Source organism: Cygnus atratus, chromosome 27 (genome assembly GCF_013377495.2).
Source record: "Cygnus atratus isolate AKBS03 ecotype Queensland, Australia chromosome 27, CAtr_DNAZoo_HiC_assembly, whole genome shotgun sequence".
NCBI classification, from domain to species: domain Eukaryota; kingdom Metazoa; phylum Chordata; class Aves; order Anseriformes; family Anatidae; genus Cygnus; species Cygnus atratus.
The window spans coordinates 213,794-240,121 of record NC_066388.1 but is presented as its reverse complement, the minus strand read 5'-3'; the positions used below and the strand labels follow the sequence as shown (position 1 = coordinate 240,121).

Genomic DNA, 26,328 nt, shown 5'->3' with positions numbered 1-26,328 from the left:
GCCGGGGGCTGCTGCGCCGGGTCCCGCTGCCTCCGGGGCACCCCGGGGCGCGGCAGCCGGAGCGGCTCTGGGAGGCTCCTCGGCTCCTGAGCAGCTTTTCCAGGTCCAGACGTTGCTGAGAACGGGGACTGGGCTGTGCAGACCTCGTTTCCCCAGGGACAAATTCCAACCCCAACTACGGAATTTGCAGGAGAGCGAGCAGGGCTGCTGCGGAAAGCTGCTGCGGCTGGGCGGCCCGGCTCTGTCCTGCTGGGAGCTGAAGCTGCGCAGCGGCAGCACGCCGCAGGCACCCGGTCCTGCTGCTGCTCGCGGGCAGAGCAAGGCCCTCGGCTGCAGCCAGGCAGGAGGAGCTGTCTCAGCCCCTGCAAGTGCGAGATTTGGCCGTCAAGCAGCCCTTGTGCCAAGGCCCGCGTCTGAGCGAGCTCCCTAAGCTCCCTCCTCTGGACCTGCACGAAGCTCTGTTGCTGCTGCTGCTGCCGCCTTTTGCTCCAACAGCTTGTGCTATTTACTGCAGGAACTACACCTCATTGAGAGGTAAATGGACATGGCTCTGCAGCCTGGAAGCGTGAAAGAGCCACTTTCACCTGAGACCCAGCAGAAGAGAGCAGCCAGTTAGCACTGCTAATGAAGTGGAGAATTCAGCTGTAAACAGGAGAAATCTTCGCCATAAGGTGCCAGCCGATGAATGAAAAGGTGATTGGATGGAGCAGGCCCTCTCCTGCTGCTTGGGCTCAGGAAATGGCCGCAAAGCACCAATCACTGCACCACGAAACAGCTGCAAAATGGGCTTCTCACCCTTGGGAAAGTCTGACACCCTAGAATTGCTTTTACCAATACCAGTCTAAAAACACTGAAACATCTTTTGAGAATGTAGAAGACAACACAATGTCCAAGTAGCGTGCAATACTGCAGTACACAGAACAGGACACGGATCCGCTTGAGGGCTGTTTGGCTGAATTTCTTTCAAGAATCTTTATTCGTAGCCAAGTGTTTCATTCTCAGGCACGAATGTCTGGTCCAGAACACAGACCCCAGCTCTTCTGGGGCACTCACTCAAAACCAAATTGTGCAAGTAACTCTCAATTTTTAACTGTAAAATCACCGTTTTCAGAGATACAATAGGCATGTTTTTCTTGACAGTGCTATAATCTTGCTATTTTAGATCGAGTAGTGTGATAGACACATCATAGCAAGGCAGACAAGATGGGGGCTTTGGAAGGCTGTTGTTCAAAAATTGGGGAGTTCTTCAAAGGCCACAGCAATAACACTGCAATAAAACTATAGTCAGGATTCTGGTTATCCCCAGCGCAACAAATACCACAGGGAGAAAGGTAAAAGTCTTTCCAGAGATGTGTTGCACCACATACCTAGAGCATCCCACACTGGTTCCTGGGCTGGCTGCATCCCCGACGCACAGCACAGCAGCTGCTGAGCTCAAAGGACTGCCTGCCACAGCTCAGCTCTCCTCATCCAAGCAGAATTGCTCCAAGATGGTGTGCCTTTGTTGCTAAAGCCATCCACACTGAAAGCCTGGACAATTCTTGTCCTCAGCCCAGCAGAAGTCTTTGCTGGCTGCCTTCTCTTCTGTATTTGATAATGCGCATTCACAGCAGCTACACCTGTATGGGAATTCAAGAGTGAATTGATGACTGAAATAGAATTGCCCCACAAACCACTTTTTGCTTAATAAAAATAAATAATAATAATAATTAAAAAAAACTATCAGCTCTGGTCTAGACCATTAAATTGCATAATACACAGTATAAGGCCTCTTAATTAGCAGTTGCTCAAGAAGGGCTGCTATTCTGACAAACCCCTTCCAAACTGGGCATTAACTTTCCTGAGTGAAGCCTGTGCAGTCATTTCCATTCATAATTACTTAGCCCGGTTCTTCTTAAGACTCTGCATAGTTTGCGATGTCATCGTTTAACTTTGCTTTATAGCCATTTATCACTGCCTCTCCCACAGCGGCTAACATATTCTTGTTGAAAAATGAGATGCTTTGCAACATGCACGCTTTTGGTTATCCTGAGTCCTCTCTGCCCTTTGAAAAGCCCAGTCCAATTAGCCATGCTTATTTCTGGCTCCATTGTTTGTCCTGCAGCCGGCGGGACCCCGCTCTCTGCCACCCCCACCACTTCCTCTGCCGGTGAGGCTGCTCCTGCTCACGTCCCCCACCGTGGCCACCCGACCTCGAGGGCGCTGCGTGGCCGCACGCCCTGCGCCCCTGGCCCCACTGTGGCTGATGGGAGCTGCACCCTCTGTCCCTCCCAGTCTTGCTGCCGCTGCCCAGGACTGGAGGGCACACTCACCCGGCTGGCCGCTGGGACTGGAATGCGCCTTTCCCTCCACGTCCTCAGGGAACAGGCAGGCATGGGATAATAGAATATATTAGCCCTGAGCCCATTCAGCCCCAGGCTCTTTACGAACAATGGCTGCTAACTGAGCTGATTTTTGCCAAATGACTGGCTTTCGTGCATGAGCAGCAAAGTGGAGCCCCCAAATAGAGTCCCATGCAACAATCCAGCAAGCACTATTGCTCAGGGCCCATTGTTTCACTGCTGTGTTTGAGGGCATGGAGGAGTCACGGCCTTGTCTGCCCTGGCATTTCTTCCCCAGTTTCCCACCGCTGCAGTAGCCCCATCCCAGCCCCAACAGAGGCAGCAGTGATGGGAGAGCTGACAGCAGCCGGCCACAGGCATCCACTGCCCCTGCCCCGAGCACGGGTGACACAAAAGCCACTGTAAGCCACCATGCCAGGTCCTGCATGGCCCCATGGCACTCAGCCCCTGTCACCCCACCACATCCCCGCACTGGGACCCCGCCGTGCGGCCCCTGCAGCAGCACATGGCTCCTGCTCCACCTCCTGCAGCGGGTCAGCTCCTGGAACCCCCCCAGGGAGTATTTGTTTTAGATTTGACACCCCCCACACACCAGCTGGGAGTGATAGCCCTTGCTGGGATCAAGCTGCCGAGGAGGATGTTAGCTTTGTTGTGTTTGTTTCCTGGTTTGGCACAGCAGATATCTCTGAGCTTTCAATAACACCAATGCAGCCGGGGATGTTACCTCGCCCCCGCACATGGGAGGCTGTGCGCAAAGGTTTTGCAGCTGGGATGACCCCACGCCATCACTCGGCTGGAGGGAGCACCCCCACCATGTACCAGGCCACGCTAGGACAGGGTCAAGGCATGCAGCAGTTCCAAATGATGTCTCCTGTTAGTGTGAAATTAGCACCATTAAATTCTATAACTAAACACAATCAACAAAGGGTTTACTAGCTGAGATAATGCATAAAGAACTACAACAGCTAATGCCTTCAGCACTGCTGAAAACTCTGACTGTCTGCCCCAAAGCCCAGGAGGGAACCAATGGCAAATATTTACAGGGGCTTATAAATATTTATCCTGTAATAACTTGCTGCATTACAGCACATTCTTCTCTATGAGGCTCAGCTTCACTCTGGACCAGGTGCAGGCTGCTGAGAGGGTCTGTAGCATATAGAAAGTTTGTCTCAATCACATACAGCGTGTGCTGGCATTCAATAAAATAGCCAGCAGCTGAGCTGCTTGCGTGAAATGCGCTGCAAGTCATTTCTTACCCAACAAAAGAAAAATGTGGCTTGGCAGCACAGGTGTGCAGACACCTCGGTGAGGGTGCAAGCCTCTGCTGCACTGCCAGTGACCCAAGGAAGTCACTGGGGAGTGGAAATCACACTGCCGGGCTGACGGGATGGGGTTCAGCCCAGCTTGCAGTGCCCCAGGGCAGCCCCATGGGGATGGAGCACACAGGGACCCTTGGCCTCACTGGTGAAGAGCCCAAGAAAGGTGAAGGCTCCAGCCCAGACGTTTCAGGCATGGAGCTGGAGACCTGCCCACCACAAGAAGACGTCTGTCCTCACACTTCTCTCTCTGAGGATCCAGCCTGCAGTGCCCCAACATCACCAGATGCGGCTGAGATCTGCTCTGCCCACAGCAGGTGGGCAGCAGCTCCCTGCAGGGCATTCCACACGGTGGGCTGAACCCTGGTACATTGACAGGAGCCACAGAGGGACCAGCACATCACGGCTCTTCCTTCGCTCCTGCAGATGTGGTAAATCAAACGCTGAGGGGACCACAGGCTCCTGAACAGGTACCTGAGGTACCTGCATCGTGCACCAGGCGAGCACGTGAATTATCCTGGGGGCCCAAGAGCTCACCAGGTCTCTCAGCCTCCTATGAAAGCCAGGCTGTCAGCTTGTGTTTCGGGCATTCTTCATTGGACCCTCTGTAACCAAAAACCAAACCAAAACAAACAAAAATAAATAAATAAATGCATTTGCAATTTTCCCCCAGCTTTCCTTAAATGAAAGTTTCTCTCCGCTCCCTCCCAGCCCTCCTCTGTGGTGCGTAACCAGGCGAGGTGGTACCGGTGTGGGTGCCCAGCGGACAGGCTTGGAGCCAGGCACTGCCTGAATGGCACCGTACAGCGTCACCTCCCTCCCTGTGGCGAGGGCTCCTCACCCTGCCATGAGCAGCGTGCTTTCTTCATCTGCTGCTTGGTGCAGACTTGACTTGCTCAGCAGCAATGAGAGCCCAGACCCAGTGTTTTGTTGTGGTGGTGTTTCAATTGTTTGGAAACCGGATACTTATCTCTCTTCTAATAATTTATTGAGCTGTCTGTCCATTTATTTATTTATCTTTCTCATGCTTGATGATTTGCAAGAGCATCAGCAGCCTGTGGTTTGGAAACCATGCTCCAGTCTCTGACCAGCTCTAGAGATGGAGCCCTGAACTACTTTCTAACATGGATAAACAAACAGTGTGGAAAGGCTCCATTGTGTATATTCTAGGTTGCTATTTTCTTAACCCTGTCTCATTAAGATGGATGGAGTTTCTGCTTATTAGTAATTTGGCAAGTTCCTCTTTGTGTACACTCTGCACTTCTCACTAATGATGCTCTGCTTCAATGATTAACAAAAGAGACTTCCAACCTAGTCAGTGAAAACACAGCCACGCACTCAGACGGAAACCCAATGTTCTGGAGATGCAGTTTGTGGAAGACAAGAAACGGCAGGGAACCGAGAAAAGGAAAAGCTGCTGGTCATAAAACCATTCCTGACATTCAAATAATTTTGACCTAAGGACATTGGCTCTTTGATTTACATGCACAATTGCAGAGCTGACAGAGCCTATAACAAAGTGATTCAGAGCCCTTGCACTGCTGTTCCTAAAACGTGTCCGATGGAGATGAAGTTGGCACTGCTACTGCCTGGATTTACAGCAGGCCATTAAAGTATGTTTACAAGCCTTTAGTACAGTGTACACATCTGGTAAATCATTGATTGAACAAATAGCTCCTGGTGTCATGCTCCCTCTGTCAACTTTTTCCACTACCACGTTACCCAGCGCAGACCCATCTGCTCCAGCCCCGGGTAGGCATCGGCGTGTCCCCCAGCGAGCAGCAATGCTCGTGCCTGGATGCCACTCGTGAGCAGGGCTCTCACTGTGCTCTCCACATCAGTGGACACAACCCTACCAAACACACACCTGCACAGGTCTGTGGCACTGGCGTACCCAGCTGGTACACACCTTACCTAGGGAACAGGGACAGCGGCACCGCCAGCACCGGACAGGGCCCCAGCTGGCCTCACTGGGCAGGAACGGAGAGGGGCTGCTTCCACCTGCAGAGGGAGATGGGAGAGGAGAAAGCAATCACGAGATGAGTCCTACAACAGCATGCAGAGCAAGCCCAGGAGTCACATCACAGGCAAGATACAGTCCTAGATGAAGCTGAAGCTGTGAGGACAGAGGAACAGCAGCCGGCTCCCCTGCCACTGGTGCAGGACCCACACTGAAATCTTCCTCACAGTGACAGAAAAATGTTGCATCTGGCATTTTTGCAAGCATGCCAGAGAGCAGAAGGAGCGACGAGCCCTTGCTGGGGGCAGAGCTGCCACAGCTCATTGTGCTCCTGAGAGAGCATCTGGCCAGCTGTGCAGTCATCTATGGCCAAACCCTGGCTCCCCTGGCCACAGAGCTGGGCAAAGGCCAAAGGGTAAAGGGCAAAGCAGGGGAGCAGAAACAAAGCTATGTCAGCTCATTCACACAAGCCTTTTCAAGAGCTTTTGGGTAGCTGGACAGACAGACATGGGAGAGCAGGACGTGGGTGAATCGCAGTGGCAATTCACGTGGCACCCGCACTGCCTCCACCATGCAGCCACTTCCACCAGGCAGAAGCGCCCATCATCCATCCTGGTCCATGGCCATGGAAACTGGGTGATGTACAGACAGGAAAAGCCAGCACAAAAACACTCCAAACTGAGGCAGATTCTGTCCTGGGCTTGGTGACGTCGCACACGGGGCAAGCACAGCTGCCACAATCTTAAAACGACAACAAAAAATGCAGCCCAATGTAATTGTTAGCAATAGCCTAATAACATAGCAGCTCATTAGCCACAGTGCCAAGAGCTTAAAAGTGTTGGTATGACTTGTGGCTTCCAGAGATTCTGGAATTTTGGAGGGTTCCTGTAAAACTAATGCAAAAAAAGAAACCTACGTCCTGAAGAGCCAATGTGTATTTCGCTTCACACCAGCACATGAAAGAGCAGCTCTGATATAAGGTAGGCTACCATTTTATTGCAAATCCAGACCCTCAAAGGCTGCAAGGATGGCAGCGCAGAAGCACTAGATACCACAAAAACAGGCTGGAGGCTTTGTGCTGTTCAAGGCTGGTAGGGAGGATGCTGCTGAGCCAGGCCTGTGCACAGAGCACCAGCCCCAGGAGGGCACATGCTTTCTGCTGCTTTCAGCACCCCATTCCATCCACAGCATCCCCAGAGGCACAGGGCCCCTCTCCCAGACACTGCAGCCTTTCAGCCCCCACTCACTCCCTCCAGATCCGGACAGCAACCCGGTGCCACATCCACCAAGGCCTGAATCCTACCACACCAAGGGACCTCCAGAGCATCCTGGAAGTCAAGGTCTTGCTTTAGTGCTTTTCTGAATAAAAGCTTTTTAATTTACAAGGAAAGTCCCTGCAGGGCAGGAGCACCCCTGCTCCCATGTCCTCTCCAACAAGGGGTGGGAAAACATGGTGGCTTTGCCCTGAGGCAGCTGTGTGTTGGGGCAGAGAGGAAGGGATCCGGCGCTCCTCCCCATCCCGGCTGCACCCAGCTGGTGCCAGTCTCAGAAGGAGACTGGGAGATGTTGGCTCGAGGTGGATTTTCTGGGGACAGAAAGCTGAAAGTTTCAGTTTTTGAATGGGCTGGCAGTGCATCCAGGAGGGAGGAGAGGGAAATAGATTTTCCTACCCCCATAAATAGTTTTATGGAAGATTTTAAGAGAGAAGTAAAGAAGAGCCTCTTCCCTCCCTCCCCCCTTCTCAGCTATACTGTGCATTTTAAACTGTTTGCGGAAGGGAATTAATTAACGCAGGCAGCAGAGCCCAGAGCTCTGCAGCAGCCCGTCCTCTGCACAATGGAGATCCTACTTTTTCTCCCCTGCCTGAGAAACACATGCCCAAAATCCAAGTACATAAATTTTTTCTAACCTAATTCATTTTGTAGATTGATGGAGAAAATCCATAACAAATATTTATGACTTTGCAATAAATAACCCTCACAGAAGTCACAAAGAGCTCTGGCGAGTCTCAAGGTAACTTTCAGCGAGTGCCAGGGGTCAGGGCAGATCAGGATACTAAGTCTATAGTGTTCGAGCCTTTGGCTCATCTGTTTTGAATTATTGGTATTACTCAGTTGAGCAGCGCTCTCAATGGAGTAGCTGTGCCGTGATTCCATACCGTATTTTATTTCTATGGTGGGAGAGAGGCTTCAATAATTATTAGCTGCACTGTGCCGCAGCCAGCAAAACCCCGGCCTCGGGAGCACGGGCTGGCCCCGCTGCCACTCGGCATCCCCGCACCAGCGCGAGCTGTGGGGCTCAGGCACCAGGACATCAGGTGCAGGTCTGAAACTCGGAGCTGCCGGGATGGCGGCACGAACCGGGGCGGCACAGCAGGCACAGGGGCAGCCCCCGCATTCCCAGCGGGTACCAGCGAGGTGCAGCAGGCCTCGCAGGAGAGCTCGGCCTTGCGGCACCACGCGCCGGCACACGGCGCTGACCCACCGGAGCCGGGATGGGGCGAGCAGGGGGCAAGCCCGGACCCTCTCCGTCTTCGTTAGCTCTTAATCACCACAACGGGAAGAGAAACCGCCAGTAGCGCCGTGCTGCTCTCCCGAGAGCGGGCTCCTTTCAGGGCTTTCAGAAAACAGGGTCAGACGTGTCTTCTGACCTGTGACCTGCCGCTTCCCTCCTCGCCATAATTATCTAATACAGCGCTCTCCCTGCCAAGTACAATGAAACAATTTGTCACTTCAATTGTCTGTCAGTCAACATTGGGGCCTTTTCAACAGGCCAACACATGTTTTTTGAGAGCTTGTCAGCAAGAGCTGTCTGGCCAGGCACATAACCATGGAAAATGGAACCTTTGTTAATTCTGGTTCTTAGAAAAGTAAATCTATTCACTTGCTTTTTTTCAGGCCTTCAGCTTGGAATTTGCACAAGAAGCTGAATTGCCCCTGATCCCTAAATGATTGGTCAGAGGATTTGCATGAGGAAGCAGAAATTAATTATTCTTTTCTTTTCTTTTTATTTTCTGTAATTGTGTGTTTAGAAATGAGATTACATTCTACAGCAGCACGAGGGGCTGGGGGCCAGGGCAGGGGGAGATTGCTTTGCATTTGTTTAGCTCCTTAGAGTTAAGATCACCTAATCGTTTCAAGCATTTCCTAAGATTCCCTCTCTCTTTTTCTGCTTTAATGACTAAACAAAGATTGTGCTACTTCCCGGGGAACTTTTCTGGCAGCCAAGCATCGCAGTGGGAGCCAGGGGCTTATCCTTCTGCCGAAACAGTTGCCTTGCTCCCTGGGGCTCGCAGGGTGCAAAAGTATCCCGGAGCTGGCAGGCCTGGGAGCCTCCTCGTGCTGGAGGACGGTACTCAGCTGGGTTCCCACCCGTGCCAGAGGAAGGTGCCGGGGGCTGGGGCACCGGCGGCAGGGGGACGGGTGCCCGGGGGCAGCAGGGTGGGCTCAGCCTGCACCACGACCGCCGCCAGGGAACGGTCCTGCTCACCCGGCCAGAGGAGGGAACAAAACCAACAGCCACAGCGCATTGCCCAGCCGCTTCTTATTTCTGTGCTAGGAGAGGGACTGGTTCTCAGACATCGTCTGCTCTGCACAGAGACAGCAGCAGCCAAAACAGCCCCTTGGAAGCTTCCTCGCAGAGCACCTGAGCCTGTCAGCCGTGGGAGCATCTCCACCAGCAGACCCTGTGGCAGCCTGTTAAAGCTTCCTTGTTGCTGAGGTCTCACACAGCAGTTCCCTATAGCTTTTGTGTTTTGCACAGTCGTGGACAACAAAACTGATAAATGTATTAACAGCACAGATACAAACTGGCAGGATTTAAAAAAAAAAAAAAAGCAAAAAAAAAGCACCCTTTGAAATTCTCACTTTCTCTGTTGATAGATGTTTTGAACCTTAATCCAAAATATCTAATACGAGAGATACTTCCATTTTCAAATATTCATTATTTTCTTAACCAGGTGGAAGCTTCGTTTTGGGGCAGACATGGGATTATTTTGTTTAAAAACATTGCAAAAGCGCTAGATGGCCCCTATTCAACTACAAATGTACTGCACGAAAACCTCTCCAAACCTAGCTTTCCAGAACACCACTACCCAAACCTAATTCAAACCATACAGGGAGCCCCAACTTAGAATCTTTCAGGCCTATAAAATGAAACAAATTGGCTTTGCAAGCATATCTCCCAATCTAAGCTATGCCTGTAAATTCGATTTGTCCTCTTGGATCTACACTGCATTAGGTGGCCTGAAAGACTCTTTGTTTCTGAGTTCTTCTGTCTCCTCCACCAGCCCCAGGTTTCCACGTTCGGTCATGTCAGGCTGGAGAACGCCCTGCAGATTCACAGAATCGGCTCGGTGCCTCTCCAGCACCTCAGCCTCGCCGGTAGGTCCCGGCAGGAGAGGAGCCAGGACCTGGGCCCTGCAGCGTGCAGGAGCTCCGTTGCCAGCACCCGATGCATCGGAGCTGCTGCAGGGAGCACCCAGAGATAGCCAAACCACGCCAGTGGTCCTTCCCAGGGCCACGTGCTATGCCAAGCCAGCCAGGCTCACCGGAGCCTCAGGCTCGCACCCATCTGTGAACCAGCCCCATCCAGCCCCAGCGCAGGCAGCAGCCCCTTGGCTGTGCCCCTGCCGCATCCCACAGGGGAGAACAGCCAGACCCCATGAGGCAAGGGGAGCAGCGGCCGCAAGCAGCAGCAATGGTTGGTATTTCTCAGAGGCAGGATCTGCAGCTTTTCGATCACAGCTGGTTTGACTTACAAAAAACAAATACAATCCTGTTCTTTGCGCTTGCTTTTTCTGTGTAAACACTGAGCGAGATACCCACTGATGCAGGTTCAAATTACCTTCCCAGGCAGCACCGGGGCACGGGAGCCTCCTGCCCGCATGGCCCCTGTCCCATGGGAATCTGCCAGCAGCTCAGGACCCGCTGCAGGGCCAGTGTTGCTGCCTGCTGCAGGCAGGGACAGTGCTTCCTCTGCCAGGTCCCTGACCTCTTGCAGCATGGGACAAGCTGCTGCCCTCTTTCAGTGGCCCCGAAGCAACCCTGGAGCCATTTGGAAGCTGAGGTTTGACAGCTGCTGGAAAGCACCACCACAAGACTGGGGATCGGCAGGGCAGCTTTCCAGAATCCCTGGCTTTTATGTATCGCTGTTTTCACTAGAGGTGCGTGAGCTTCCATAAAACAGAGTAATTGCATTAAGCTGACACGGCTGTTCGAGTTCCCCAACTTGCATCTGCCCCGCTGCGTGACGTCCACAGGGCTCCCTGTGGGGGACGAGGCCGGGGTTTCCCTGCCTCTGCACAGCGGTGCAGGCACAGACGCAGTCCCCAGGGTGCAGCCCTCCAAAGCACTACGCTCTTGTCTGACGGGGCCAAGCAACTCTGGGGCTCGCGGTGTGCAGCTGGGAGACAGAGACTGCTTCTGCCTCTTTAACAGGGTAATTTACTACCTTTATTTATGATTTCATGCACACTTGCTATATAATTTTAACAGTCTTATTCCTATTCAAAAACGGTGAATTAGAAGTCGCCTGTTAAAATTATGAACTGCTTACACATGGTGTCATAAAATATTGAAACAATAAATGCATCTTTCAGAAATGGACAGATCACATGATTACCATTTCCAGGCTTAGCCTTCACGATAACACAGCAAACTTAGAAGATTCCCACTGATCACACTGTTTGCCATCTTTTCTATTCCAAAAGCATGACAGTGGATGTCTTTAAATGAACATCCATTAAACTCCATTTGTCTCCTTCCTTAATTCAGCCTTGCAGCTAAGCCAGGGAAAAATATCTTCTCACTTAAATCTCTGGGAAACCTGCCCATAAGAGGCTGCAGTCACCATGTAGGATAAGGGAGATCTATTCTTGCACTTGCTAGGAGATAAGCTAAGCAACTCATCCCACTGAATAGTTGTCCTGAGCTCTTAAGTTGTATTTTTAGTGTCTTTCAAATCCATTGACGTCTGCAGGAGCCAAGCCTTTAGCCCCAACAGAAATCAAAAGAATTTGGTGCAGAGACGGAACATATTTGTTTTTAAGTGACCCTATATTATCCATCTGCAGAGGAGACCAAGTACAGGACTGAAGAATTAGCACATTTACCTGACCATAAATATTCCACTGACCATCTCCTATGTAGTAGCAATTATATTCCACTGCAAGGGCTTCAGAGTTTACTACAAAGGCCAGCAGGATCTCAGACACCCTGAAAACATATTTTTTATGTTTCTATAAACTCTAGTAAAATTGTAATTGGATCAAACTCTGCATTCAAAAGCACATTCTTTCAGAATATTTTATACACACATAAAACATCTGAGAAAATGTTAACATCATGATCTTAACTGTTTGCACATTGGAACCAGCTAAAGGTTAGGAAGATGCAGTCCATCTGGTACAGTATTTACAGCAGATTATTTCTGAGTGTGCTTCTTTCAGAACTTGGGCTCATAATCCTGAACAAACCCATCCACAGAAGCCCACCAGCACACCGCGATGCATAGGCTGAGATGCTGATCACCTCACTCACAGCAAGAATCGCCCCAATTTGCCATCACCAGGCTGTGACCTGGGTCCCCAAGGAGGGCACAGCACCTGCCTGCATTGGGGGATTTCCACCAGCCCCTGCCCAGGGCAGCTCACCCACAGTGTGCCGCAGCTGCTCTAAGGCAGGCCTCGTGGCAGAAGTGGGGCCCCACAGCCCAGCGGAGCTCATCCCCTGGTAAGGACAGCGCGGGGAAGGTCTGCACAGCTAGGAGCTGTACCCAGCAAGGGAGCGGGGGTCCCAGGGGACGCTCAGCACCGCGCCAGAGGTGAGCAAGGCAAACTGACCAGGTGAGGCTGGAGAGGGGCAAGCACAGGTCCACAGAGCTGGCAGCACTCTCAGCTCGCACACCAGGAGCTCTCTCTTAGAGCAGGAAGATCCCAGCCAGTGGGGGAAGCCAGGCTGCAGGCAGCCAAAGGGCAGCAAGACCAGGCTGCAGGAGCTGGGGGCTCGGGTGCGCGGAGAGACCCAGCACCGCACTCCCTGCTCTTCCCCAGCCTCCTCCAAGTGACTTGGAGTTTCCTAGAGCCCGTGAGGAGATTGTTCAAGCAACCCCATTAGGTGTTTATTAGCCTTCATTATGGAGTGCTAGAGGGTTAATTAGTTCAGGCTGTTCCTATGGGAGAGGGAGAGGCGGGGCTGGAGGGTGAGGTGAGATCAGCAGCAGCTGATACCCAGGTTCCTGGGGCAGCTCACCACTTTGCCAGATTTCTTTCCTTTTCTTTTTTTTCCTGCTTTTTAACTCTTCCCTAAGCAAATCGGAAGCATTTACACATTTACAAACTGTTTAGCACAAGAAAGAGTGCCCGGGCCCCAGAAAAGGCTGGGGTGCCCAGCTCCTCCGCAAGCCTGCAGCAGGGATGCAGTGGCTGGGGGCAGCTCAGCAACCTGTGCTGGTCCCCGTCCCTAGTTGGCCATGAAGCTCGATCGCTGCCAGCCCCAACTGGGGAGAACTTCCAGATGTGTCCCCGGAGCTGTGTGTCTGCAGACAGCTATGGTGCTGTTCACTGTATTTTATCGTTGCAAAATTTCTGGTCTTTTCTGGAGCATGGCAAGGAGGCTGCTTATTATGTTCTGTGAAAAAATAAATAAATCATTTTTGTGTTTATTTCTTCCATGTTGAATTGTGGTGCAGTTGGCAGGGGACAACAAATGATTCACAATCTCAGTGGCGGATGGGGTGTAAGGATGCTGAACCCTTGCAGATCAGAAAGACCACACGGGACTGCTGCACCAACCCACCACTTAGGGCCTCTCAGCCTGGAAATCAGGAGACAATGGGTGATGGAGAATACTCCCTGACCACCAGCAAGCTGTTTCAACAGTTAATTGCCCTTCCATTAAAGCCTGAGTTCATCTGGCTTCAGCTTCCAGCTGACCTCAGTATATATACATTTTTGTCTGCTTTTATCAGAAACCTGCTCCCTCTGTAAATACCTACCGACTGTGGGAGAGGGGTAATTTGCAGCCTCACAGATCCAAATTACCCATGCTGTCCTGACACTTGCAAGACCTTGTGCCAAGCTTTAAGGCAGGCATAACAGGATCCATCCCACCTCCCCGTGGAAGGCCAAAATCACCTTGTGACAGCCAAGAGAAATCCAAATCCAGAATTGCTTTGCTAGAAAAGCAAACCCATATTCCGCCTTGCTTACGAAGCGGGGGCCATCTGTTGCCAGCTGTGTCTTGCTTCTCCCCAGGGCCACCTGCGCCCTGAGGCTGCAGATGCTGGAGGCTGGCAGCAGTGCCAGCTGAGAGCCCACCACCAGGCAGGGGTCCTATAACGGCCCGGTGCCCCCTAACCGAGGACGAGGACATGAATGAAGCAGCCCAGCCTGGCCAATGTGGAAAGGGAAAATTGCAAATGCTAGCAGTGTTGGATTTGTGGAAGCCTTGAACCTCCCAGGGCGGGCCCCCAGCTCTCTCAAGCCGTGCCCAGCACACGGCCGGGAGGCCTGGCTGTATCCACCCTCACTGGGCGCATCCCTTTCCCGTAGCCTTCCCAGCTTCCCAGACAAATTCCACTTCAAGAGCTAAAACACAAAGGCAAAATGCAAACAAAAAAGGGTATCTTTAAAATTGTGTTGTGCTGCTTCCTGTCCCCGCGCACTCAGACACCCGCGGGCCCTGTCTGCCACCCTGCTGTGTATTCCCGGTAAGCCCAGCAGCCGTTCCTGCCATTTATTTGCCACAGACTCACAGATCTGTTTGGGGTGGGAGAGCTGCTCCTCTGAAAACAGATTTCTGTACCCCCTGTGGTAGGAGGAGCACACATTTCCATTTTTTCCTGCTAAAAAGCTGATAAATTAGCAGAAGAGCACAATGAATTCCTGCCAGACTGAACTCCGGCCGTCAGGTACCAGGAAACAATCGCTGTGGCCCTGCTTAATTATTTCTGCTCTGAAGGGAAAGGAGACACGGACTCCAAGAAAGTCGAGAAATGGAGACCCTTTATTGTTCCAATGCAAGATATTCTATAGCTTCTGAGCCAGCTACACGCGGCTAGCATGCATAGGTACAGACTTGCGATTGGTGCATTCCTTTTGATCACTCGTAGGTCTTGCCCCTCTCTATAGGCTCGTCCGAGCCTAGCAACTTCCTCTTATCTGTTCCCACTTCCTCTAATTCTAACTGGTTACCACTCTATGCCCTTGAGTAACCTTCTTCTTGACCTTTAGTGCACCGCCGTATCAATCAGCTCTAGTTTATCACCGAACGGGTCACCCATAATTCCCCCTTTTTTTGTTTCTACAACCCAGATCGTGCGTATTGAGCGATTAATCATTTTTTGCAAACATTGCAACAGGCACGGTACAACTACTATAATTGCAACAAATGCAATAAGCAAAATAAGCACCCCTTTCATCAACTCCATCAACCACCCAGTTATTCCTAATCCTTTTAGCCATGCCTGCAATCCCAGTGAGCTTGTCGTTAGCTTATCAGACAACTCATTCATTTTTTTAAGAAATACCATCTGAGAATTGTTGCTCAGATTCATAAAGCACATGCCTTCAAATTCTTCACACCCATGACCTTGGGCTAATAGCAGAAAATCAATAGCTGCTCTATTTTGCAGAGTGGCGTGCATAATGGAATCCGTATCTGCCAGCAAAGCACTTAATGCAGCAGACGTGGCATTGTTTTGTTTGGCAAGCCAACACCCTAATTTATTAAGCGTTGTCAAGGCATGGGAGACAGCGACACCAGGTGCAAGGATGGAGGCTGTGATAACTTTATCTGCCTCCCAAAAATCCAAATTATTCCTACAGTCTTCCTGGAAATGATTAACTGATCGTTTTGGTCGTCCATGGATCTTGGTGATATTCAAGATCATAGACGTGTTGGGTGTCAATAAAGTTAAGCGTCCCAAGGTGCAAGGTCCTCCTACAATATGAGAGGGAATACCTTGCCAAGCTCGGTCCCCGCAAATAAGGCACACTCCGGTTGGCAAGGCCAAGGGTGCATTTGAGGACCTCGATATATTAGGGGTGGTGTAATTGCACCATTCAGATTCATTCTGGTATACAGATAGATTAGCCGTTATATTGACCGCGGTGATATTTTTCCCAGTATAATTGAATTTTAGGCAGGCAAGTGCATTAACCCTCCCTAAGATGTCTAGTTCCTGAGGCTCTAACGGGGCTATCGGTAAGTTGGCAGCCCAGCCATCCCAGTTGTTCATTGCCTCCCTAGAGGCGTTTCCTGTATCAGAGGCGTTCCACCCTGCCGTAAGGATTGCCCCTATTCCCATACTGTTGACCGAAGCTGTAAGTTCGTTATCTGATAGCGGAATCCCGACCAAGCAGGTTGTGAATGGATTGCCCGCGCTGGCCATAGAGAGACACACATGGTCCTGTTCCGTCATGTTGGCGAGGGTGACCCAAATGTTTCATCTGGGCTGGATTGAGACCCATGCGGCACCAAAACTGCAGAGGTGGAGGAGGGCGGTTGTCCCAACCAAGGTCGCATGCCACGGGCTGCACCCATCGTGGTCCTTGTCCTGTGGAGACACAAGCATGCCCTCGCCCTCAGGTTATCAGCTGGTATGGTCCTTCCCACCCCCCGGTATCCAAGTTTCGCATCATAACCATCGCTTTTCCTGTTTTAACTGACGTTAGTCCTGATTCCATTGTTTTAAAATGCTTAATAATGGGTGGTATATCTTCCTGTTGAAAGGGTAGTGTTAAATGATTCATAACATAGATTACTTTAGCTAACCTATTCTGTGGTGTCTCTTGAGTCTCCCCCTGTTTTTGTTTTGCTAGCAGGTTTTTTATTGTGCGGTAGACTCATTCTACTATGGCTTGTCCTGTGGGTGAGTGTGGGATGCCTGTCTTGTGCGTGATACCCCTAATGTGGAAAAACACCGTTGTAGAGTGGCTGACATATGCAGGGCCATTATCTGTTTTTATTTCTTTGGGGATACCAAGGGCGACAAAGGCTGCACGAAAATGTGCTTGGACATGGCGGCTAGTCTCGCCTGCCATTGCCGTGGCCCAGATTGCGTGTGAAAAGGTGTCTATGGATACATGAACATATTTTAACCTTCTGAATTCAGGAATGTGAGCAACGTCGGTTTGCCAAATCTGGTGGGAGGAGAGGCCCCTAGGATTGACGGTAGTCAGCGGGCCTGACTGCTGTTGACAATCTGGGCAGGTTTGGACTATAAGTTTTGCCTCTCCGATAGGGATGGCAAATTGTCTGGACAATACTTTTGCTGCCTGGTGAAAGAATTGGTGTGACAAACGAGCCTGAGATAGCGTATTTGGTACCGGGACTTGCAATGCTACGTTAGCTAGCTGGTCGGCTAGGGCATTCCCCTCTGTAAAGAAACCCGGTAAGGTAGTGTGACTCCTAATATGAATTATGCAGTATGGATGGGTACGTTGCTCGACGAGGAATAGCAATTTCTTGAATTTTGCAAATAGTGCTTCATTCTGAATGTGCCTGATTTGAGATCGTTCAATTCATTGTACTACTCCCACTGCATATTGTGAATCTGACACAATATTCACTGGGACCTGATGCCATCGTTTAAATGCCATTATTATTGCATGTAATTCCACTATTTGGGGGGAGCTTTGAATGCTCTCTATTATATGGTGCCACTGGCCTCCTTGTTCCCATGTAACTACAGCTTTTCCCATTTGCCCTGACCCATCAGTGAATACAGTTTGTCCTTGGACAGAGTGCCATCTATATAGGGGCTTAACCTCAAATTGCACATTATTATAATAGGTGAACATTTTATGAGATGGGAGGTGTATATCTAGTTGACCATCAAAGCCCGCAAGGGCTGCTTGCAGCTCAATGCTATTCTGGAGGCACCAGTCGAGGTAGTCCTTAACTATTGGAATAACAATGCTTTTTGGTTCCTCTCCGGCTATCTCTACGATACGTTCTCTGCCCTTCTTAATTAAGGCTGCAAACATTTCAATGTGGGTCGCGAATGTCTTAGTAGGTTGATGAGGTAAGAACACCCATTCTAGTAACAATAGTGGATTGGCTGCGGCGGGATCCCATTGTGCGATGGTCGCTAAAGGTTTTGGGTCCTGGTTGCATATATAGAGTTGAATGTGTAAGTCTTCCGCACATCGTTGGCATTGTTGGGCTGAAATTTTTTCCTCAATGTTGTTTAAAGCTATTCTGGCCCCTGTCACATCGCTTGCACTGTTCTGCTTGGGGAACCGTTGCTTTAAATAATATCAACTGGGCAATTCTGGTACCCTTTGGCACAAGCACCGGTGGCGAGGGAGTCCATGCCATGGCTTGTATGACCCCTTCATAATCAGCATCAATAACTCCAGGCAGTACAAAAAGTCCTGTTAAGGTGGTGCTTGATCGTCCCAACAGGAGCGCGCTATATCCTTTACCTATTGGTCCGTTAACGTTCAGCATTATTTTGCGCACCCGAGTGTCCCAAAGGGTGCAGTCCTCTACTGTGGAGACATCCAATCCGGCGCTTCCTCGGGTTTTGGCGGTGAGGGAGTCCACGGTGACGTAGTCGGTGGAGTCACTGGAGCAGTGGTCTGCTGTGGTTGCGGTCCAGCGGTCATCATCACTGGGGTGGTGAATTCCGCAAGGACAGCCCGCCCACAACGGAGGGCCGGAGCACTTGTGTTGTCACACGGCCCCGCCCTGTGCTCTGCTTCCCATTTCCCTTCCGCAGTTGTAAAGGTTGTCCCTCTGCGTTATACTTCAAACGGCACTGGCTGGCCCAGTGCCATCCCTTGCTGCATCGTGGGCAAGCCGCGGGAGGAGCAGGGTTACCACGTCCCCCTCCCGCGCCCTGCTGTGGGCATTCAGCAGCAAAATGTCCCGGGGCTTGGCAGCGGAAACACCGTTTACCTCCGATTTGAAGTGCCGCAGCAAAAGCTCTGGCCAAAGCGGCAGTGTGGTGTTCTATGGACCCAACTCGATTACATGCCTCTATTATTTGTACTAATGTGGTATTGACAAGTAGAGCTTGAAGCACCTTTTTACAGTCTGTATTCGCATTTTCCACAGCCAGTTTAAGCATAAGGGCCTCCTTCTCCTCGCGATTGTCAATTTGTTTGTCCAAAGCACCTCGCAATCGATCAATGAATTGCATATAAGGCTCGCTAACTTGTTGCCTGATGCTATTAAATGAGGGTTCGACCTTTCCAACTTGAGGCAACTTCAGCATAGCCTGGAGGGCCAAAGACGCGGGCTGCCGCAGGATGGCATCGTTGAGCCTAGCCTGCAAACTCGGATCTAGTAACGGCTCAGTCCGCATTAACTGTGGGATCCCGGCTCCCCAGAGGGGGTCGCCAGGCTGTCATTCCATGTTACCCAGGGCGGCTGATTTGCACCCTTCTTTCCATTTTTGCTCCCAGAGTAATTTTTGTGTTGGCGTTAAGATCATCGCGGCTATCTGGCGGCAATCGTACGGCACCAACAGTTGACCAGTCATAACATTTTCTAACAATGATTGAGTAAGTGATGCGTGTAGCCCATATGTGGTCACAGTCTTTCTTAATTCTTTAATCAGGTCCCACTGGAAAGCGTTATACTCATTTGGGCCGTTGGGTTGCACTTGTACCAGTAAAGCCATTCCTACTGGGTCGCCATCCTTTAGTGCCTCCCGGCGCACCTGCTCCCATCGTTCCCGTGGATCAAAAACTCGAGCTCCCAAGGAGGCATTGTTAAGGGGAGGCAATGTGGGAGCCGAGGGGGTTCGCAGAGTAGGGTTTAGCAGTGTGGGTCCGCGACCCTCTTCCCGGTCATCCCCCAGATCTATTAAATTGTACTGTTCTGGTGGCTTATCGGACTCTGACCCCGGAGCTGCTGTCAGGATCGCCTGGGTGGCGGCGTTCTGTACCTTCTTTTCCGCCTGCCACGCCCTTAAAATCTCAGTTACCAGGTGCCACGTAGTCATAACCTCAGCAGCGTTAGTATCCCCACTGGACGCTGCTTCCCATATTTTTTCCCCCGCTTGGTCTCAAGTTTTTACATCAAATACTGTGGAGACTGTCGAGGGGACCCCTTGCTTTTGCAAAAATTTCAATAGCAGCTTTATCTTAAATGGATCATATTTTACTCCCCTTTTTATTAATAGTTGCGTTAGCAATTTTACTATGGCCTCTTCCTCCACAGAGAGGTTAGCTCCCATGATTAATGCCCAGCCGCTCACCTGCCTTCCAGGTGATGTCCCGGGGTTGAAGCTGCAGTCCGGCTGCGAGCTTGCCTCGTTCGGCTGGGTTCCCTTCGGACGCTCCTTGCAGCGCTGCTCCTCCGCAAATCACGTCGCGGTCACCATTTGAAGGGAAAGGAGACACGGACTCCAAGAAAGTCGAGAAATGGAGACCCTTTATTGTTCCAATGCAAGCTATTCTATAGCTTCTGAGCCAGCTACACGCGGCTAGCATGCATAGGTACAGACTTGCGATTGGTGCATTCCTTTTGATCACTCGTAGGTCTTGCCCCTCTCTATAGGCTCGTCCGAGCCTAGCAACTTCCTCTTATCTGTTCCCACTTCCTCTAATTCTAACTGGTTACCACTCTATGCCCTTGAGTAACCTTCTTCTTGACCTTCCGTGCACCACCGTATCAATCAGCTCTAGTTTATCACCGAACGGGTCACCCATCCTGCTCCACCTAACCGTGAGAAAACCGTCATTACCACCTAAAAGATGCAACGTGTGAACTTCAGGACCGTGATTCCTCAGCGGAGCCGCAGCCTCCCCCAGGAGTCGCTGCCCCATGGGGCTTTAAGGAGGGTCCCCGGGCGTGGGCACTGCCCTTAGGGAGTTCCCCTTCCTCCGCAGAGGAGCCCCCGATACAAACACCGGCCGCAAACGAACAGTTCGTTACCGCACGGCAAAGTGCCACCGGCTTCTTCTGAAGGACGGAAAAGATTCACAGGCAGAAACAGAGCGCTGTGGACAAGGCGCTGCGCACGGCAAGGTGCACGGGGCGCCTCCTCCGCAGCACTGGGGGCGCCCGGCTCAGCGCAGCCGGCGGGCGGCGGGACCCTGCGCGGGGCGAGCCCAGTGGGCGGGGCGACGGCCTCAGGGGGCGAGGGGACGGTCGGGGGCGGGGCGACGGGCCGGGGGGCGGGGCGACGGGCCGTGGGCGGGGCGACGCCCCGGGGGGCGGGGATACAGCCCGGGGGCGGGGCGACGGCCCGGGTGAGGTGACGGGGGGGCAGTGATCGCCACGCAGCCAATGGGACGCGGGCTACTTGCGCGCATGCGCAGAGGCCCGGCGAGGCGGCTGGCGCTTGCGCACTGCCGCTCCCTGGGGCCGGGGAAGGGGCGGCGCGTGCGCGGCACGGCACTTCCGCCCTCGTCCCGCCCGCAGCGGGGCCTGCGCCTTTGCAGCAGCCGTCAGGCGGCGGCGCCCGGCGGAGCGCAGCGGGGCGGAGCGGGGCGGGGGGGGCTCGCTGCGGGCGGCGCGATGAGGCCGCAGCAGGCGCCGGTGTCGGGCAAGGTGTTCATCCAGCGCGACTACAGCGGCGGGACGCGCTGCCAGTTCCAGAGCAAGTTCCCGGCCGAGCTGGAGAACCGGGTGAGGGAACCGGCGGGGGCGGTGTCCCCGGGCCCCGGCCCGCGCCGGGCGCTGCCGAGGCCCCCGGGGCGGTCCCTGGGTCTCGAGGTGCCGGCGCTTCCCGAGCCTCGCTTTTCGCTCCTGCCCCGCGCGCAGCGGGAGGGGGGCGCGGCTGCGAAGCTGAGGAGCGCGTCCTGCTTCGGGGGCTGGCGGCGGGCGTAGAAAGGTTGTGCCGCCTGAGCGCCGCTCCTGGCCGGGGGGTAGGGAAGTGTTTGTAATTTACGGTCAAAACGTGCGTGAGAGATAGCTAATGCTTCTTTTCGACGTTCCTCAGACGATGGTGTTTGTGCGTTCTGCAGTGCTGCAGAGGACAGCTGTCTCTTATGGCAGTGAAGTAGAATGAGCTGGTTATTTCCTTGGGAATAAAGCGTGCGTTGTTGCACCACGGTGCAGTAACACTGCCCTCTCTTGTGGACACCAGACAGCTCTGCTGGTCCTGTGCAGCAGACACCATCTGAGTGCCATCTCAAGTGCCTTCATTTGGCTTAATGTAGTCGGATGGGGTATCTTCAAGAGTAACAAAACAGCTCCTTGCTGATGTCTTTTCTTCCTGTCATTGTGCTTTTCTTCTACTTTCCCCCTTTTTGTGTGTGTGTTTTTGTTCGTTTGTTTTTGTGTGTTCTATAGAGAGCTTGTTTGACCAACACTTCAGGACCAGCAAGGAGTTACTGATATCTAGAGTTAGCTCAATCAATTCACTTCTTAAATGCTCTTCTTAATCTACCAGATCTCTGTATGTCTGTTAATTAACCCATTTTCCCCCCCTCGTCTGAATTGCACTTTGATTTAGTTATTTTACTCTTAATGGCTTTACATTCAGATTGTGTTGGAATTCAGACTGGGTCTAATCGCTTGGTGGATATTTAACAAAGAATTACTGGCCTGTAACTCAGTGTCCTCCAGGCTTTGGCTTTAAACACAGTGTCTGTTTAAAATGTTAGTAGGTGACACTTCTAAAAAAGCACGGAAGCACAAACAGCAATAAATGAAGGCAGGTATCTGAAGGCATCGGTGAGTTCTGAAATGTGGAGGGTGCAGTGCGATGGCTAAATTTGACTTTCTCTTGCAGATTGATAGGCAGCAGTTTGAAGAGACTGTACGAACACTGAATAACCTTTATGCGGAAGCTGAAAAACTTGGGGGCCAATCTTATCTTGAAGGGTGTCTGGCCTGTCTGACTGCCTATACTATCTTCTTGTGCATGGAAACACATTATGAAAAGGTGCATTTCTTCTGTTTATTGTGTTGCTTAGAAGGCAGGATGTCCATAGACATCAGTTAAATATTTACTTCCTGGTAGGTTTTCTGTGACTTGTACCATTGCTGTGCAAATTCCATTTAGAGTCTGGATCTTACTGCAGGGTTGTTTCATGTATACATCAGACAGACTTTAGTCAGACTGAGCAGTGTAATGATCGTTTATACATCAGGGAATCTTGCAAGTTCTGTCTCTGGTGGGTATTGGCACTGTGATGCTGGGCTGTCCTGATGTTATGTTTGTGATTCTGCTGGGCTGTTACTCTAGGGAAACGTGATTTAAGAAACTGACCTTTGGGCTGTTCTATTACCAGGTTCTAAAGAAAATTGCCAAGTTCATTCAGGAACAGAATGAGAAGATCTATGCTCCTCAGGGCCTACTTCTGACAGATCCCATTGAAAGAGGACTAAGAGTTGTATCCTTCTGTGGTTTCTAAGATTCTCCTGACTCGTCCATCTGTGATATGCTACCTGTTTCTCTCTGTTACTATGGCACCCTCCAGTCATCCTTGATTTGTAATACTACAGAATACATGATTAATCTCTTTACTCCAGTTGTGTGCTGTTCTCTGGTCAGACTTTAATACACTAAGATTTGTCAGATCAGAAGACTTTTTAATAAAATACAACAGAAATGCAGTATTAGAATCTCTCCTTCGAGACTTTCTTGAAAACACAGTACGTATAAACAGAGAACGTCAAACATATGAGATGCTTTCTCTACTTCAGTGACCTCTGAAAATGAAGTTTGGCTGTTTGGGGAAAAAAGTGACCAACTTGGTAGGATTGAAATTGACGTCATGAAAGCAAGAGATTGCTGTGGCTTCATTTGCAATGCTCAGCCTATGTTCTAGTGAAAACTTCGCCATAGCACATCGCTGTAAGTTGATCATACCAAACTAGTGCTTGCTCTTAGATGTAGCGTGGCTTATTGGAATCTTTTTACTTCAGTGCCTGAACCACAGTGCAGGCATTTTGTCTAGATGTTACCTTACTAGTTGCAAAGTTATATCAAATCTAGGGATAGAATGAGTTACCTGCATTATGTTTTGTCAATATTGACACTGAAGCAAACTGAAACAGAGAGTGCCAATTAAATGCATGCTAAGCCTAATCCCTTGCAGTTGCAAAAACATTCAATTTGAGTAAAAGCATTCTTAGTTTGGCTATTGAATTAATACCTGAACCACAGAAGCATTAACTTTTGTCCAGTGCATAGCCTTTCCTGAGTTTTAAGAGAAGATGGCAAGGCTCACAAGTTCTCCATATACAGCATCTTTTGTTCTTGTTCTCAGAACAGGCCTGGGCTGTATCAACAGACTGATTTTATGAGACACCTCTTAGGTGTACAGTTCCATTTGTTTTGTAGCTGTGAAACTAGCCTTGAAACAGCAGGTGTGAAGCACAAGGACTAAAGTTCTACTATCATAATGTTTTTCCACTCTTTTTTATTTTCATAATCTTTCCATAGTATGTTTCCCTAACAACCTTTCTGTGCAGATTGAAATTACCATTTATGAAGACAGAGGTATGAGCAGTGGAAGATAAAACTGTGGAGTCTCAGGTACACATTAACATTATATTAGATGCCAATCTCAACTTCTTTTTTTTGTGTGCTCAAAGATGTAGACTCTTACTGAGACAAAATATTTGTCCAACTGCTGCATGTAATCAAAGGCTCTTCACATAAATCTCGTGTGGCTTCACTTTTCTGAATATGTAGAAATATCCATACTTGGCATTGTGTCACTTAATGTTAATACAGTTCAGATGGTATAAAACTTAACAAAATTAACAAATTCAGGTCTTGTTTGTGCAAATACATATAAACCTAACTTGTGCTGTATTATTGTAGACAAACTTAAGGCTTACCCTTAAATCTAGACTTTAAAATAGAACAATATTTAAGCTCTTATTTGGATCACTGAATAATTTTCAGACTAATGGAATAAGAGATTAAGAAATATTCAAGAGAAATCATTGATGGTGCTATAATAGTGACTGCTCTTCCTTTAATGCTGTGAAGGATAGAACTTTTTCCTGTTTTTAGAGATGCCTCGTAGCGAGCTCTACTTTAAAAGCTGCTGTGTTTCCAGCACTTGTGAAATTGAGGTGTTTTGCCTAGGAGTTATTATTATTAGCCCTAGAATCCTGAACAAATCAGTATGAGTAATTGCATTTTACCTTATTGGTTCCAAGCAGATAGAAGATGAGCTTCTATATTCTGTTGCATAGCCTAGTTTTCTTGCTGTGTGCCTTCTAAGAAAACACAATATATCTATGTAAAGGCTTGTACACTTTTTTCTAAAAGTTTCTAATAATATGAAACTTCTTTTCTAGCAGATAGCTCAACAGTGGACTTGCTGTATCAAAGTTCCCCTACCTCCTACTTTAGAGCATCATTCTTCTCTCTGCTGCCAGATCCACAGTGCCATCTACTACAAGGACTAACTTCCTAAAACTCTGTTCCACATGGGGTGACCCAGCTGATCAGCATCCATTTTGTGGCAAATTTTTAAGCAATGAGATTATTTCTTAGTTTTTTCAAGAAAAAGAAGTGATAAAGCTGCATTCTCTTCTGAAAGAAACCAGGCGCTTGGCCCAACAGAAATCTAGTTTTAGTCACGTAAGTGCAGTGCTGTTCCTCCCTAGTTATTAAACCTTTCTGTACATCAGTCGGGCTTTGGAAAGCTACAAGTCAGAGTTGGGAATTTCCCGGAAACAAGGCCTTCCCTCCTGTTCAGTATTGCAGTGAGGGGATATGCAGTGCCTCTGCCTGGAGAGAAGTGACTCAAGGCAACAAGCATTTTAAGCTTCCCATGCTGATTCTCGTGGAAAACTAGAAGGCAAAGTGTTTCTTGTTTTAATGTTTTGGCTGTTCCTAGAAGGGGGAGGAATAGCTGGACTTTAATACTAATGTTTTTTCTACTACTGTGTATATGTTGCTATTGCATCTGTCAATGCTCATCAGAAGAGGGGGGTCTATTCATGCATAAAACAGTAAGTACAGTAAAATGGATGCTGAACCAATAAACAATTCCTACCCTACTCCGATTAATATGTGAAGTGTAAAACTGTTTCTTTATGGATTTATTATATATAATTTATAGGAAAACACTGATTTGACAAACTTAGATGTTGTATAAGATGGTGTCTTAACTCTGTCTGCTGACACACTATTGAAGAGTAGAGCTGTGCATTATTTAGCATCTCCCATGCATTGACATTCCTCAGCAATACCTGCTAAAGTTAAGTTCTTACAAACTGGGTTGGCTTGATACTTTTCTCTTGTATCCTTTTCCATTATCAAAGCAAGGATGTCCTGGTGCTGAGCACCACTGTCCAATCGTGGAAGGAATTCTTGAATTTAGAAACAGAAAAATTCCGCAGAATAGATCAAGTGTTTTGGCTTTTGGTGGTACTGTAGGTGCTAATACTGGATCTGAAATTCCAGGCTTATTACTCAGCCACTGATTTTTTTTTGAGATTTGTTTCATATTTTAATTGTATAAAATGTGTTTTTCTAAAACTGTAACTGTTTGCCTTTCACATCTGTTGCAATATTGGCAGAAGTACTAATGGATTAGTAAATTTTTTCTTAAACTGTGTCCGTGTCGTATTTGGTAGCACTGTTTTGCATCAAGTAGCACTGCGGGGCTTTTTGGGGGTGAGCAGCAGGGTCCTGGGTGCGAACAGACCCGGCTCGGGCAGCTCCGGCGCTTGCCCCTGCCCTGCCGGGCGCTGACGGAGCCGCTCCCCGCCCGCCATCTTCTGCCGGGGGGCGGGCGCGCCCTGGGGCCGGGCCGCGCGTGCGCTCGCGGCCGCGG

The 26,328-nt window shown here is 50.0% G+C and overlaps 2 protein-coding genes across 5 annotated transcripts; one reads left to right on the top strand and one right to left on the bottom strand.

The window, feature by feature from the left end:
- Nucleotides 1-504: 504 nt before the first annotated feature.
- Nucleotides 505-20,675, bottom strand: LOC118256076 (uncharacterized). 3 transcript variants are annotated; one of them, XR_007709180.1, is made up of 4 exons: nt 19,830-20,675; nt 5,573-5,659; nt 4,196-4,263; nt 505-1,619 (listed from the first exon to the last, which is right to left on the bottom strand). XR_007709180.1 is itself a non-coding variant. In XM_035562773.2 (2 exons), exon 2 carries the CDS (start codon nt 16,038-16,040, stop codon nt 14,847-14,849), a length of 1,194 nt encoding a protein of 397 aa, XP_035418666.1. In that variant the 5' UTR covers nt 16,041-16,175; nt 19,830-20,675; the 3' UTR covers nt 14,611-14,846. The 3 variants fall into 3 exon arrangements, 2 of the variants coding, with proteins under 2 accessions (XP_035418666.1, XP_050571734.1); XM_035562773.2 differs by lacking the exons at nt 505-1,619; nt 4,196-4,263; nt 5,573-5,659 and adding an exon at nt 14,611-16,175; XM_050715777.1 differs by lacking the exons at nt 505-1,619; nt 4,196-4,263; nt 5,573-5,659 and adding an exon at nt 14,611-16,175 and having other exon boundaries at nt 20,510-20,675.
- Nucleotides 20,676-20,968: 293 nt separating this feature from the next.
- GOLGA7 (golgin A7) lies at nt 20,969-26,109 on the top strand. Of its 2 annotated transcripts, none has more exons than XM_035562771.2 (5): nt 20,969-21,205; nt 22,314-22,466; nt 22,816-22,917; nt 24,002-24,065; nt 24,845-26,109. In XM_035562771.2, the coding sequence occupies exons 1-4, from the start codon at nt 21,095-21,097 to the stop codon at nt 24,047-24,049; spliced, it is 414 nt and encodes a 137-aa protein (XP_035418664.1). In that variant the 5' UTR covers nt 20,969-21,094; the 3' UTR covers nt 24,050-24,065; nt 24,845-26,109. The 2 variants fall into 2 exon arrangements, with proteins under 2 accessions (XP_035418664.1, XP_035418665.1); XM_035562772.2 differs by having other exon boundaries at nt 24,842-26,109.
- The last annotated feature ends 219 nt before the right edge of the window (nt 26,110-26,328 follow it).